This window comes from Benincasa hispida, chromosome 2 (genome assembly GCF_027475165.1).
Source record: "Benincasa hispida cultivar pf3 chromosome 2, pf3_genome.v1.1, whole genome shotgun sequence".
Taxonomy (NCBI): Eukaryota; Viridiplantae; Streptophyta; class Magnoliopsida; order Cucurbitales; family Cucurbitaceae; genus Benincasa; species Benincasa hispida.
This window is the reverse complement of record NC_143479.1, coordinates 8,326,789-8,341,808: the sequence shown is the minus strand read 5'-3', so window position 1 is coordinate 8,341,808 and position 15,020 is coordinate 8,326,789. Positions and strand designations below refer to the sequence as shown.

The 15,020-nt window shown below is 37.0% G+C and overlaps 1 protein-coding gene across 7 annotated transcripts; it reads right to left on the bottom strand.

The window, feature by feature from the left end:
• Nucleotides 1-997: 997 nt before the first annotated feature.
• Nucleotides 998-12,994, bottom strand: LOC120071516 (protein NUCLEAR FUSION DEFECTIVE 4-like). 7 transcript variants are annotated; one of them, XM_090310915.1, is made up of 4 exons: nt 12,134-12,902; nt 10,375-11,569; nt 2,166-2,244; nt 998-1,694 (listed from the first exon to the last, which is right to left on the bottom strand). In XM_090310915.1, the coding sequence occupies exons 1-2, from the start codon at nt 12,599-12,601 to the stop codon at nt 10,442-10,444; spliced, it is 1,596 nt and encodes a 531-aa protein (XP_090167041.1). In that variant the 5' UTR covers nt 12,602-12,902; the 3' UTR covers nt 998-1,694; nt 2,166-2,244; nt 10,375-10,441. The 7 variants fall into 7 exon arrangements, with proteins under 7 accessions (XP_090167041.1, XP_090167044.1, XP_090167040.1 ...); XM_090310917.1 differs by lacking the exons at nt 998-1,694; nt 2,166-2,244 and adding exons at nt 6,276-6,733; nt 6,864-7,026; XM_090310918.1 differs by lacking the exon at nt 2,166-2,244.
• Between the last annotated feature and the right edge of the window lie 2,026 nt (nt 12,995-15,020).

The following is a 15,020-nucleotide window of genomic DNA, read 5'->3' as shown; positions in this document are numbered from 1 at the left end:
AAGTTAACTTAACACTGGTAATTAAGGAGTTTAGATGCTTAATAAACCCTTCTATGCAAAGAGCCAGCTGATCTATATGAGACAACTTTCTGCTAAATTCTGGCTCTAGTTTATTAAATCAAATGGGATCTGGATTTGCTCAAGTAAAGATCAATTTAATGTATTTCTGCTTTGAAGAATCTTGCATTTATGTTGGAATTATATTTGCTTGAATATAGGAAGTTCCCTCTAGCAGTCAGATTTTTGCTGTTTCTAAATTTGCAATCATTTTGGTATGTCACTAAACAATTTTAAATCTTTCATTGGAATTTCGTCATGGAAGAGCAATGAAAGCCCAATACCCACGACTTGAAAATCAGCTTTCAAAACCAATATTAATTATGAATTTAGATCAAGCGTTTTACATACGATTATCCTCTACTTTATTCCAAAATAATTATAATAAGTTGTAAAAACTACTTTTAAAGTATAGTAGTAATTATGATTACACTATCAAATTTTCAATTGTAAAAATTGAACCCTCAAATTCATACCACAAAAAGTTAGACCCTCAAACATCCATAATGGTAAAAGTTGTAACAGTTTCATAAATTTGAAGATTTAATTTCATATCTATTGTTACAAAAATTTAAGAACTTAATTTTTACAATAAAAACTTCAAAAGTGTAATTACAACAATCACTATACTTTAGAAGTGTTTTTTTGCAATTTATTCACATAACTAAATTATTTTTACTTTCATGAACGAGCTGTTGGCTTCAATTCAATCAATCAATGCCTATGAAATTTGGTTTGAACAATTGAGTCTGCAATCAAAGTTTCTTACTTTAACATTTTTGCATTTGTTGATAGAAACTCTTTTATTATTCTCTCTTTTCCATTATTTTTTGTGGCTCAGAGTTATTTTGGCAGTCAATCATTCACTCTTTTCATTTGTCTGTTTGTGGATAATGTATGACCTGAATGTAAATCGCCGTGGAAAACAAATGGAATTTAATTATGCAACTTTTGTAAATTGTTACTTTCTTTACCCATTACCTGGTGCAGAATTCAGATTCCTATGCATTATAAACATACTTTCTGATGCCAAATTATGTATGTCAGATTCTTCACACCATCAGGCAATACAATAGCCAACAGTTTACACTGGACAGTAAATCAGATTGAGGGAGAAGGGAGGAAGCGGCAACCGAGTAACGAACAAGATCTGCAGAGATCCATTCCTTCCCCTCAGATTACTACAGCTATAGCTTAGCAGCTTCTTTTCTTCTTTTCAATTCAACGAATAAATGGTAAAGGTAAAGGGCTTCCAACTACAAAAGCAAAGTGACATGAACAACCTGGATGATGTGAGATTTTGGCTAGAATCCCAGAAGAATATCCCCGTATACATTTCAGTTTGTGCGTTGAAAGTATGAACCTCCTTTCTCTTGCACTTGGCCAACCCTGAACTCTGTTCTCTATCAAGTGAACTAGGGGCTTTCATGTCCTCCACAAAGCCAGGTTAGAGTCATCCATTCTGGCTGATTCTTGCTTCACAACAGCATCTGTTGTAGGACGGACACAACAGGTTCTGCAGATATTGGCATAGAATTATGATTTTGCTCTCAAAATAGGAGTCCTCTAGCTTGGTTGGATGCCGGGACCTAAAAAATCAGAGCTGGAACGTGGAACTGGAGATTCAACTACAATGACTTCATCCAAAAGGTGGGAACATAATTGGTTAAATGGTTCGGTAGTGTTAAAAGAATTTCATTCAAGAAAATATTCTATACGTCGTGTTTTAAGGTGCAAAGCACACAGGCAGCTAGGCTATGCTCATGTGAGATTTGAAATGCAATATATATTACAAAATGTCAAGTAGTATTCGGTACAAAGTAGCTTTTAAGCATATAAACAATACCGGCTATAAACTTTCTTATATATAAAGTTGCTAAATAAACAAACCTAATGAAGAACAAAGAACAAAGAACGACACTCGCTGACAAAACAAATGGGGAAAAGAAACTTACAAGAGGGAGAAGAAACTAATGGAAAAAAATAGATAGAAAAAGCTCGCCAGGTCTTTGGAGAACTAATGAGGGAGTTCATGTATAAAAACTAGATGGAAAAAGATCACGTGGTATTTGTACAACTAGGCACATTCCTGAATGAAGCTGCCTTACATGGGACTGATCAAAGTGTCAAAGATGTGCTCAAATGTGAGTCCCAACAGCGAAAGCTTTCACAAAAGAATTGAACTACCTGCTTGATTTAGAAAGTCGAGTAAGAATGATAGGCCTAAAGCATAATTATGCATGCCTAGCCACCGTGATAGGTAGCAAGGCAATTGAATATAAATTCATTACGAATTTGTGATATGTAGGAAAAAACTTGAATATAAATTCATTATGAATTTTGCACGGGTATTAATGTTCACAGCTACACTGCCACAAATAAATAAAAGAACGGTAGATGTGAAAATTTGACATAAGATAGCATCTATTAGACACAGACAACTTCTTTCCTATTCTTTTAAACTTATAAATTGGGTACAAGACTTGGGAACAGAAAGATAGAATGACGAGAAAATATACAATAAATCATCCTGCAAGAATCTCAAAACAGAAATCCATAGAAAAAAATCATTCCATAAGTTTACCAGAGGATCAACAGCTTAACCACATCTTTCTCAAGAAATGACAAACTAAAATATAGAGTTTCAGGAGGCAACCAGATTAGCGTAAAAATGCAACTTTAGCAAACCTCAAGAACAAGACCGAGATGCCTAAGAAGGATATATAATCAAACCTTCATGTCCTTGATTGCTTCTATAAATTTAGAATATTCTCAAACTTCTTAAAAGCTATGTTCTTATGAGCTATAGTTATATCTGAAGAAGAGTCAAGGACAACGTTATCCTGCACTAAAGTAATTGACATTTCAGAATACCAAAACAAAAATCCATAGAATCTAACGCATTATTCCATAAGTTTACCAACAGAACAAATGAACAATAGTCAACCACCTCTTCTCAGTCAGAAATGGCAAACTATACAAGGGAGCCAAACAGGTGGAAGCAAATTGAAATTCTTGGAAATCTCAAAGATAAACAAAGATACCTTGAAGTATACCAAGAATATACACACCTGAACTCTATCCAGCTTCCAGAAACGGACCACTAATCATTTTGGAATTGGGAATCTCCCTAGAATCAAACACAATCATGAATTGCTCAACATTTCCAATTACTGGATCCTTCTTCAGAATCCCCATCCCTCACCTTTTTCCTTTTATTTTTATTTAGACCAGCACAAATGATACATATTGAGGTTTAATTCAATTTCAAAGCACGTAGAGGTCCGTCAAAACCAAAGAATTGGTTATACTAGATAAACCAGTCCAGTGTTAATCTGTGCAGGGTGTTAATTTTGTATATATTATTAAATAATCAACTTAATTAGGAATAAACCTCTAATTTACTTTAACACCCTCACTCAAACTCAAGGTAGTAGAGTAACAACCAACAAGAGTTTGTGAGGCGGTCGACTAAAGCAGATGATGAAAACTGAAGAAAACTCCTGAATCAAATCATGGCAGATATGGGCCGGAGATAGAACCCACGAAAAATTAAAACACAGAGAACTTCTAGGCTGAAAACATAAGCCACAAAGAACTAAAACACGGAGAACTTCTGGACTGGAAACAGAGACTCACGAACTTCTAGGTTGGAAACAGATGCCTACATAAAGATCTAAAAACAGAACCCACAAACTTCTTATCTAAAAACAGAGATCTACATAAAGATATGAAAATAGAACCCACGAACAACCGATTTGAAAACGGAACAGAGACCTAGGAAGATCAAAAAACATAACAGAGGTTAGAACTGAAAAACAAGAACGTAGAATCAACCAAGCAGGTGAACCAAATCTAGATCTACCTCTGTCGAGGGGGGATCAATGGAGGTAGAGATTGGACAGAACTAGAGGCTGAAAATATAAACCCTAGGACTTAAAGCTCTAATACCATGTTATTTTTGTATATATTATTGAATAATCAACTTAATCAGAATACAGCACAAAGGCGAATAAATAGACACCAACAAACCCAACAAAGGAAAGAAACCAAGAACGGAAAAACTATAAAGGAAAATACTAATTAGGAATAAAACCCTAATTTACTTTAACACAGGATAATTTTCTGTTTCTTCGGGGAGAAGGGAAGGGAAGAGAGAGACATGTGATCATCTAACATGAAATAAACCCCTAAAGGTGATCTAGGCGATTTTGACGAATAAAAAATAAACTACATAAAACAAAGAAAAAAATTCATTATGCCCCTGACAAGGAGAGAAGTAACGTGAAAATCAAACTTCAGAGAGGGATTCTGATGCAGGAAGGCAAGAGGCAACATATATATGCTTAGAGTAGCTAAACCAATATTTTTCTTTAAGAAAAAAAAAAAGAACCAATAATACCATATACATACATACATGCATGCATATATATATGAACCAATAATACTCACAATTGGTGTTTAAGTAAACTCATTGCTCCACGGCATGCATATGAAAATTAGGAATACTAGCAAAACTTTCCATTGTTTGCAATTCTTATAGAAACCCTGTATAACCATATTTAATCTTAAATTCAATTATGACCCACATGCCGGCATGAGAGGAACAGTGACTCCATTTCCTGAAAGCCAATAAAGGCAAAGTTTTGAGATGTGTTCAGTTTTAAAACTAGAAGCGGAATCTTGACCTTTTCTGGAATAATAAAAAGATTTTTTCATTAAGTACAATGAAAAGAAGTGTCCCCAAAATCCAGACAATGGGTAGCTACTTGAGGGACTGGTGATTACAAAAAGAACTCCAAATTATACAAGGGTGCAGTGTAGTTACAAAAGCTTTACGTCAGCACTCCAATTGGAACTGTTATTAGAAACAACCATCTCAAAATCTTGAGTATCCCCCTTGTAGACATATTTGAAAACTCGTTGTTTCCCAATGTATTAAAAAGCTATTGAGGCTTACTCCTTGAGGCTTGCTCGAGGCAAGGCTCTAAGTTTTAGGCTTTAATCTCTAGACTTACGTTTTCATTGAACTATAAGAGCCTTACGTCTTTGTGAAAACGCACTGAGGCTTAAAATCTCTACGCACTGTCTACTGATTAGAAGAATAATGCAGATTTTCCAAATTCTTCAAAAATACTCCATTTGAACTAAGACTACTTTTAACACTGTGACATTTAGAACATTCAAGGCAAAATTTTATAACATAAATCAATCCTTTTAATGATAATAGTAGTGGTAGTGATGATAAAGATATCCTCTTAAGAATTTTTTTTTTTTATTAAGTGAAAATTGTGGGGTGGGATTTTTTTCACGCATTTATATGAGTCTATGACTATCATGTTGAGCCATACTTGGTCAATACCCATTTAGGATTTGTAAGACGTTTTTAATTCACTATGTAAGGCTTATGTACCATACCACCTTCAAGCTTATGCCTCAATTCTTTAGGAGGAAAAGTCTCAAGGCCGCCTTTAGCCCTTTAAAACATTATTCTTTCAAGAAATTTCAAAGGTCCAATATGATGGAATTCTTCCCAGTTCCAAAGAATTCTTGCTCTGCTTTTGAGGTAGTGACCTAACAAGCTTTGTCCATAAAATCTCTTACCAAGAATGGGGTGCTCTAGGTGATGCTAAATTTGTTAAGGATGTCGTCCCCTAGAGAGTTAGAGGATTTGCGTGGAAGGAGGAGATGATCAGTTTCTTCCTCATGGTCTTTTCGAACAGTGTACCAATTAAGAGAAAATGATACACTTTAGTATTTTGATTGCACTCTCTCATTCGTATTCAGTTATTTCCTTGAGAAGAGAAACTGAAGAAAATTTTCAACCTCCGAGATATTCCTCAAAATCCATTTTGTTATGAGTTTAGGATAGCTTTAGCTGGTTGAAAATTGGATAAAAATTGAGCTTATAAACCATTATTTGATTAAAATTAGATTTCTCAGTTCCAATTCTCATTTTTCCAAAATGACATAGGAAAGAATTAGCATATACCGAGTGACGGTAACAAACTTTTCCAAAAACCAAAAGAGGAAAAGTGAAAATAAAATAAATTTAAAAAAAAACAAACAAAAAACAAGAAAGGAGAAACATTTTCACATGAATAATCAGACACATCCATTGATTCAAACTAGGATATTTTGTATCGAGGTCAAACTCCCATTTCATTCAAATCCAAATACCCTTTTTGTGATCCAAAAGTTACTAAGCAACACTAGAATTCAAAGGAACTCAAGGTTAACCTCTTTATTGCAACTCAAAGGTTAACATGAGTAAAGAAACTTAGAAATACGGAAGAAAGACATTAATACATTATAATCATAAAGGTAATATTTTAAATCAAATCCTCTCACTTTAAGAACTATTATGTTAAAGAGAACTGACTTACAAATATATTGGCTCAGACACAAAAAATCTGTAGTCTTCTCGTACTACAACCATGTATACGTAACAACAAAAATTCTACAAACATGATACTCTAGAAGCAAATTTCAGTTCCCAAAATAATTGGCTGATGAGTTTACATATGAGTATGATAGGCATAATAAGCTTGCAGGTTGAAAGAACACGAGGCACTAGTGATGCTGATTCTGACTTGGAAAGAAGGGAATGAGACTGAAATTTTCGCACTTAGAGCATTGAGATTGAGTTAGATTTTGGTCATGTTCATTGCACAACCTACAAAAGTTTTAAATTTTGCATAAATTTTCTGTCACATATTTATACTGAGGTAAGGTGGAAAGATGAAATCGACCACCTAAATTAAACAAAGCAGCCCTCACAAGCCAAATTCTATCCTTTTACTTACTTAGGATTACCCCATGGTGGATATCCGAAACATAATTTCTGAAATTGAGAGGATAATGAACAATTTTTTCTGGGAAGGTCAGAAGGGTAGCAAAATAAATCATTTGGTTAAATGGGAGAAAGTCTCTAAAGTCTTGCATGATGGTGGCCTCGGAATTGGTAACCTGCAGAACAGGAACTTAGCATTATTATTCAAAAGGAATTGGCACTTTCTAAAAGAACACGACTCATTATGGTGCAAAGTTGTAAAGAGCATTCATGGAGTGGACCCTCATTTTTGGCATACCTCGAGGAAACATGGCTCGAGTCTAAGGAGCCCTTGGATTACCATATCCAAGGTATGGATCAAGTTTGAATCGCCTGCAACTTTCAAACTGGGAAATGGAACCTACATTTATTTTTTCGCTTGACCCGTGGTGCTCCAACATTGCTTTCAAAGAAAGTTTCCCTCATCGCTGCTACCGTGTTGCTACAATGCCTAAAGGTAACATATTGGGACCCAAAAATTTGTTCTTGGAATCTGTTATTTTGAAGGCCTCTAAAGGATGAGGAATTCTCAGAATTCCAGCAATTAATGGACTTTCTGGAAGGCAAAAAACCAACCCAAAGGGCTGATGCAAGGGTGTGGTTATTGAATTCATCTAGGATTTTCAGTAAAGTCCTTGTCAAAGCACTTGAACTCATCTTCCCCTTTGAAAAAAGAGCTTTTTCAGGCCCTCTGGAAGTCCAAAAGCCCGAGAGAAATCAACATTCTGATTTGGGCTTTAATTTTTGGATCTCTTAATTGCTCTGAAGTGTTGCAACACAAACTTCAATCTCATTATCTTTCACCCACTATCTGCCATTTATGCCTAGCAAGTAGTGAAGAGTTACAACATGTGTTCTTTGATGGTCCTTATTTAAGAAAATGCTGGAGGAATCTCTTTTCATATTTCAATCTACATTGGGTCTTTGGACAGAACATTCACGGTAATGTTTCCCATATTTTGACTGGACCGATCTTGTCTTCTAAGACACAAACTCTTTGGTCAAATACAGTTAAAATTTTAATTTCAGAATTATGGTTTGAACGAAACCAAAGAATATCCCACAACAAGGCTACCTGTTGGTTTAAAGATCTTGCTGCGCTGAACTTGTTGTGATTATGTGATCTGGCGTACACTTAAGCTCAATGGACAATGCACTAAACTAAATATGTGCTAACGTATGCAAGTATGCGCTCCTATCACAAGTTTTCTTGTGATGCCAAGTATAACAAGGTCACAAGTTTTCAAAATGATCCAAGGTTGAACACGGGAAATTTGTAACTGAAAAATTTGCACGATAATATGTTCTGCAGCGGAAACTAACAATGTACGATAAAGGGAGAAATCATGCGATAAAGACTACATTATGGCTATCTAAGCAAACTAAGAGTAGATAGAAACTAGATCTGAGATGTTGCGATAAACAGTAACTTTTGATGTGTGTGAAAATGAATGGAGAAGACGGGATTTGGGGGAAGCCAATATCAAGTCCCTAAGTTGACATCAAGAGTAATCTAGGATCGCATCATCCGTTCATTGCACACCTCTAGGTGGCCAGCCACATTTGTCATATCTCTATGACACATGAATGATGTTGCGTTAGTCATAAGATTATTTATATCTCTAGAACCACTTCTTACTTTGCTTAGTAAGTTCCACAACTACTTCCCCTCTCGGGCAGTTGGTTATAGCTACTTGACTCAATGAGTGATCATAGGTAAGCATTTTCATAGTCTCACACTAAGCAAACAAGATTAACTCTTTGAACTCTCAACTTAGCTCATGATATCAAACTTCCCCTTTACCCCGTAGAGAATTAGTTACTCATGGCAATAAAGGAGAAGATGGTAAAAAGAGAGAAGACAATGGATGTAGTCATGATGCGTAGAAATATATATATATATATATATATATATATATAAAGCTAAAAGTGTCGATTACAAATGAAATAATTTCTTAGTTCGAAATGTAATACAACGGATGAAGATGAGAAAAAAAAGATGAATGAAAAGTTGTTTTCAACAGTCTCTTGCTTCAAACAGGTGATTGTCAAGGCTACTAGTGTTTGATGGCAGGATGAAGTGGAGAGGCTCTCTCAAGCTCTACTCCGACAAGATTCCACTCGTCAATCGGAGGGAATGGTGGAGATGAAGGATTCTCATAAAATAATCTCTCTTTGTTCTTCCTTTATGATCACAGAAGTTTGTCTTAAGTGGAGAACTCAGGCAAATTTCGGATTTTTCGTCTCATGCATCCAGGCTCTATATTTAGTCATCCGCTGATTGCTTTGGTAATATCGCTCTTGGATTGTCACCATCACTGATAATGTAGGTGAGAATGTCAGTGTTGCCATCATGGTCAACCTTCTGAAGCTAAGGCAGAATATCCACTAGGTCAGTGTCAGAGATCCCAAGGCATGCGATCACTTTTCTTCATTGGGATTAGCGCATGCGATCAACTCCTACGATAACTTCAAAATATAGACTTCGGTGCATGTTAACTCATGATAACTGGTCAGCAAGGATTTCGAATGTATTTAACACAAGTATCATTTTAAGCAGAATTTATGGTAAAATTAACGGTATTCTGTTTTTTTACCTTCATTATTCTAAGTAAACGACTACAATAACTTGTATTTCTATAAGTTATCACTACCGAATGGTTAGACAGATGATCAGCCCGCCCATTAGCTTCCTCTTGGTGCTCTCAGTCAAGGTTTTCTTACTATTATTCTATCCAGGACATTTGCCTCAACTAGAATACTTTTATACCTTCTTTGTAACTATTAGTAGTCTTTGATTTTGTTTGATAATTTCATCTTATAAATGGATATGATGAGGGTGCTATGAGGGTGTCAACCTAGTTGAGATGTCCTGGTGCACCTACTGATCCATAGAGCTCCAGATTATAGTTTTGTTGTATTTTGAGCTTTATACTTTGAGGATTAGTCTCTTTTCATTATATCAATGAAAAGTTTGTTTTCGTTTCAAAAAATAAATAAATAAATAAACCCCATTGCTTGCCAGCATAGTTTACCACCTACATCCTTTTTCCCCAGAAAAAAAAAAATTAACATGTCCATTAATGGAAGATAAAATTCACAACAAATTCCAAGGTAAAATTACTTGCTCATTACTTGAACCTTATTCTCTTTCAAGATGTCACTCGGACATGTGTGTGTGCGCATTCCTATTATTCTTATTTTCTACTATCGATGAGATCTAATGTAATAACGCTTTCATCTCTAAGCCAAACGAATCACACCACAAAAGGAACTTTACTTCAATCATTTCCTCCTTACGAATGTTAAATATAATTTTTTTTTTTCTTACTTGTACTAAACACTTAAATATAGATGCTTGTACACATATGCCTACCTCTGCAGGCATGCTAACACATGATATTGTTTTTCCTCCAAAGTCCAAATGTAATAAATCAACCTACAACAATCTAAGAAAGAAAGAATAACGTCATATCAGCAATTACCTTGTTAGCAGCAACCAGGAAAAACCACCACATCTCCCTTTGTATATACCATGTAGTATTTATTCTTTTATCCATTTGATGGGTGTTGCAGCCTTCTGATAACAACTTGATCGTAAAAACTTCTTCTCCAGAAAAATAAGCCAAGGGCTGCTAAAGAGCCCAGGAGAGTGGCAAAAGCCATAATAAAAAATGATAACATGAAGCAGTAAGTTCCAGTACAAGTATCTCCTTCACCTGATGCTTCCTTGTCATATATATACCCAACAACTCTTACGGAAAATAAATAAGATCCAACAGGGCTTGCTACTGTTATGGCATTGAATATAGTACCCATGTGTACAACACCAAATATTTCAGAAGTAATTGTTGGCATTAGTGACCACTGAGACCCGTAACAAACACCCACTACTACCGAACCAGCAAAAAGAGCACCAGGCAGGCCAGAGGCAATCACTACATGTCCAATGCTCATGGTTGTCAGAGTGATGAACATGAACAATGGCCTAGCCCATCCGTAGGAATGCAGAAAATAATCCGACACATACCCAGCTCCAAAACGACCAAAAAAATTCCAAATGCTCCACAAGGAAACCAAAGTATTTATCTCCAAGTTTGTGTAACCAAGAGATAACCCTATTTGGCTGATATTATTCACTGTAGCTAATCCTGTTCCCATGCCACAAGCAGTCGCAAAAAACAATATCCAGAAGTCTATTGTGTATAAAGCTTGAACGAGGTTCAGGCTTTCTTCAGATTCCCTTCTCTGTTCATGGTCAAAATCCAAAGTCTCTTGATTGGAGCAACCAATCAGCTGGTCGCTCTCAGTGAAACAAGGGTGCAAAATCCTTTTGGACTCTCTCTGTTGGGCTCTAATTGCAATATATAGAGGAGATGCAAGCAACATCAAAAGTAGAACAAATGTAGCAACATGTAGAGAGAATTGGAAGGTGAAAATATGCTCTAGAACTATCTTGATCATAAGGTAAGTAGCAACGAGCAGAGTAATTATGGATAGGGTATTCAGATGCTCTTTTTCAATCCCATCATCTGCATGGTGGATTCTCACGAACGACATACACAATAAGGAATTAAAAGTTGGTAGCAGCGCCAGCATCAAAAGAAAGGAAGTTGGTTGTCCATTAAATATTGTCTCGTATACTTGAATCAATATTGCTCCACTCAAACCAAGAAACCCCTGGCGTCAAAACTAACAATATTGAGTGTTCAACATAAAATCCAAACTATTATCAAGTGAGATCCCCAATAATCAAATACCATATCAGATAAGAACTCTCTCAAATGTGAGTTTGACTTCAAATCCAATAATTCAAAAGAATAAGAAAACATTCGCTAGAAAATATTGTGAACATCATCACGTACACCTCTTCTTCATGGAAGGTTTAATAAAAGATTTGAAGGTCAACAAACTAGCGACCAACTACACGTGCTCAAAATAACAGTGCTAAATCTTTTTAGTATTGAACCTCCGACCTCAGGAAAGGAATACAAGTCAAGGATATAAAAGGGAAGCTGTGATTTGGTCACAACCCATAATATTTTTCTTCAGCAAACATGGTTCTAAATGTCCATACCCATTGCTATTCCGGATACAATTGAACTTCTTCAAAATGATCCGTAGACAAAATGAACTCAATAAATCAGGGCTGAACGCCCTCATTACATATTCAAGATATATAAATTAAATCAGGTCTACAACCCGTAATCATGTTAATTGAATTTCAAACTCGGGAAGATTTACCTTCATGATTCCAACAATCGTCCCACTATAACTGGGGAAATTCCGAACGCCAGTGACAACGTTAGCAGTGTTGAAGAAGCTCTGAGCATGAGCAGCCACCAACATGAAAAGGCACATAGCGGGAACCGACGGCCGAGGAAAGACCCCAGAAACGGCCGCCCAGATAAAGAAGTACCCCAAGAAGCACTGAATTGCACCGGCCAAGTGAACAATCCACGGCCCACAACGATTACCGTCAGCGGTGGCATAGTAGTAGAGAAAGCCCGCAAGGACGCCACAATTGACACCGATGTCTTTGAAAACAGAAACAATATCCAAAGTGGATTGATCGTATTCCTGAGTTGACTTGAGGATTTGAGAGTAGATGGAGAAAGTGTAAAGAGATCCGCTGGTGCATTGAATCCATACGCTAGCAACTGTTGAAACCCATTTGTTGTTTAATCTGGAAGTTTCTGATTCCAATTCCATTGAATTGAACTTGCTTTGCCCTCTTCCTCTTCCTCCTCCTCTTCCTCTTCCTCTTCCCGCTCTCTGTTCGTTGCGTGAGGCTTATCAATCTCACAAATTCTGCCTGGATCATGTTCCCACTTGCTGGCACTTGTCGGCACTTTTCGGCACTTGTCTCTAGTATATTTACTAATGGTAAACTTTCCGGTGAGGCATCGTCCCAATCGATTGGGGATTTTCTGATTCGATCCAGTGCGGGGTTTGCCAAACGAGACAGAGAATCGTCATTTCAAGCGCTGGTGGAATCAAAGTGTTAAAACATATTGTTTTTTTTTTTTTTTTTGTCTGTTCCGATTTCTGTATTATCCTTCTGACCGTTTCACAGGAAAACAATGTTTACCCAAATTTTGGGTTAATCGGAGAAACAAGGTGGCTTTTAGAAGGTAATTGGAAAAGACCGGTGGTTTTCAAACTATTTAGGAGTAAAATTTTATTCATATCAGAATACGTCTACTCAACAAATACATTCTACAAATTTTTAACAATATTTTGATTGATTAGAAATAGATGTGTTTGTTGAACAGATGTATTCATGTTAGATGCAAATTTATATTTAAAACGGTCCATTCATTATATTTAAAACAGTCCATTGATTATTTCAAAACGGTCTGTTTCGATGCTGAAGGCCTATAAAAGGCGAGGCCTTCAGCGGTTCGTATGACACAGAATTCATTTTCTAAATTCCCTCTTCATTTTTCTCTCCTCCTTCATCTTAGCTTTTCGAGCAGTGAGTTTAGAAAAGGGTGTACGTTCCGATCGGTAACGGTGCCTTTCAGATCGGTTTTCATTTGGTTGTTTTATCTTGGGGATGACGTGGCAATTTTCAGTCCTGTTTGTATACTTGGGCAAAGCCGCGAAACGTCTTAAAGAGAGCGAGCTCCGCGACTCAGCCTATAACGAGTTTCTGTTTTGCAAGTTTTGCTCTTTGCTTGACCGTCGTGCCTTGACGGTTTACAGTTCATCGTTCTGAGAGTCCTGCCATTTCCAACAATTTTAAGACATTTCGACATCATCAATGGCCTTCAGTAGCAACAATGAGATATCTGACCTCAACCGTCCATTCCAATTCGAAGGAGTGAACTTCAAGCGGTGGAAGCAAAAGATGTTGTTCTTCCTCACCATCAAGAAAGTTGCTGAAGCTTGTACCAGCGCTAAGCCGATCGTCCCTTTAGAATAACCAACTGAACAACAAGTAAAAGAAGTTGCTAACTGGGAGGAGAAAGACTTTCTATGTAAGAATTTCATTTTAAATGGTTTAACTGATGATCTGTATGACGACTACAGTACAATGAAGACAGCGAAGGTAGTCTGGGATGCCCTGCAAAAGAAGTATGACACCAAGGAGGCCAGGTCGAAGAAATATGCAGTTAGCCGTTATCTCAAGTTCCAGATGACGGATGAAAAATCTGTGGAGGCCCAATCTCATGAACTCCAGAAGATAGCCCACGAGATAATTACTGAAGGTATGTCTCTAGACGAACAATTCCAAGTTACTGTTATTATTGATAATCTGCCCCCCTTGTGGAAGGACTTTAAGAACACTTTGAGGCATAAGACCAAGGAGTTCTCCTTGGAGAGTCTTATAACCCGGCTAAGGATCGAGGAAGAAGCTTGAAAGAAGGACCAGAGAGAGGAGGTGAACGCAGTACCTAGGAAACCCGCTTCTTCCGTGGCAAAACCTGACCAAAAACCTAAGGGGACAAAGAGGAAAAGTCAGAACTGTGGCTCCAGCAACAGAACCAACAAAAAAAACAGAAGCCCTCTTCAGAAGAAACGGTACAGTTCCTCTACTTTATTTGTAATAAACCTGGGCACATGGCTAGGAACTGTAGGAACAGGCGTCGTCCTGCTGGTCAGGCAAACCTGACCAGAACCAACAGAAAAAACAGAAGCCCCCTTCAGGAGAAACGGTACAGTTCCTCTACTTTATTTGTAATAAACCTGGGCACATGGCTAGGAACTGTAGGAACAGGCGTTGTTCTACTGGTCAGGCAAACCTGACAGAAGAACCGTTAGTCGCCATGATCACATAAATAAATGTAATCGGTGGCTGTGAAGGGTGGTGGATAGACACTGTGTGACGCGCCATGTCTGTTACGACCTTAGTCTATTTAAAACTTATACTGAAACTAAGGATAAGAATATTCTGTTGGGAGATTACCACTCCACGAAAGTTACTGGAACCGGCGAGGTGGAACTAAAGTTTACCTCTGGGAAGACCCTCACGCTGAAGGACGTTCTGCACACTCCGGAGATACGAAAGAATTTGGTTTCGGGCTATCTCCTCAACAAAGCCGGGTTTACTTAAACTTTAGGGGCATACCTAAATACCCTTACCAAAAATAATGTCTTTGTAGGGAAAGGGTATACAACTGAGGGA

Coding starts and splice junctions, on each gene's coding strand:
- LOC120071516 (XM_090310914.1), bottom strand. CDS start 12,601: ATGGAATTGGAATCAGAAACTTCCAGATTAAACAACAAATGGGTTTCA. Junction 11,570..12,133: donor CGATTGTTGGAATCATGAAG/GTAAATCTTCCC, acceptor TTTTGACGCCAG/GGGTTTCTTGGTTTGAGTGG.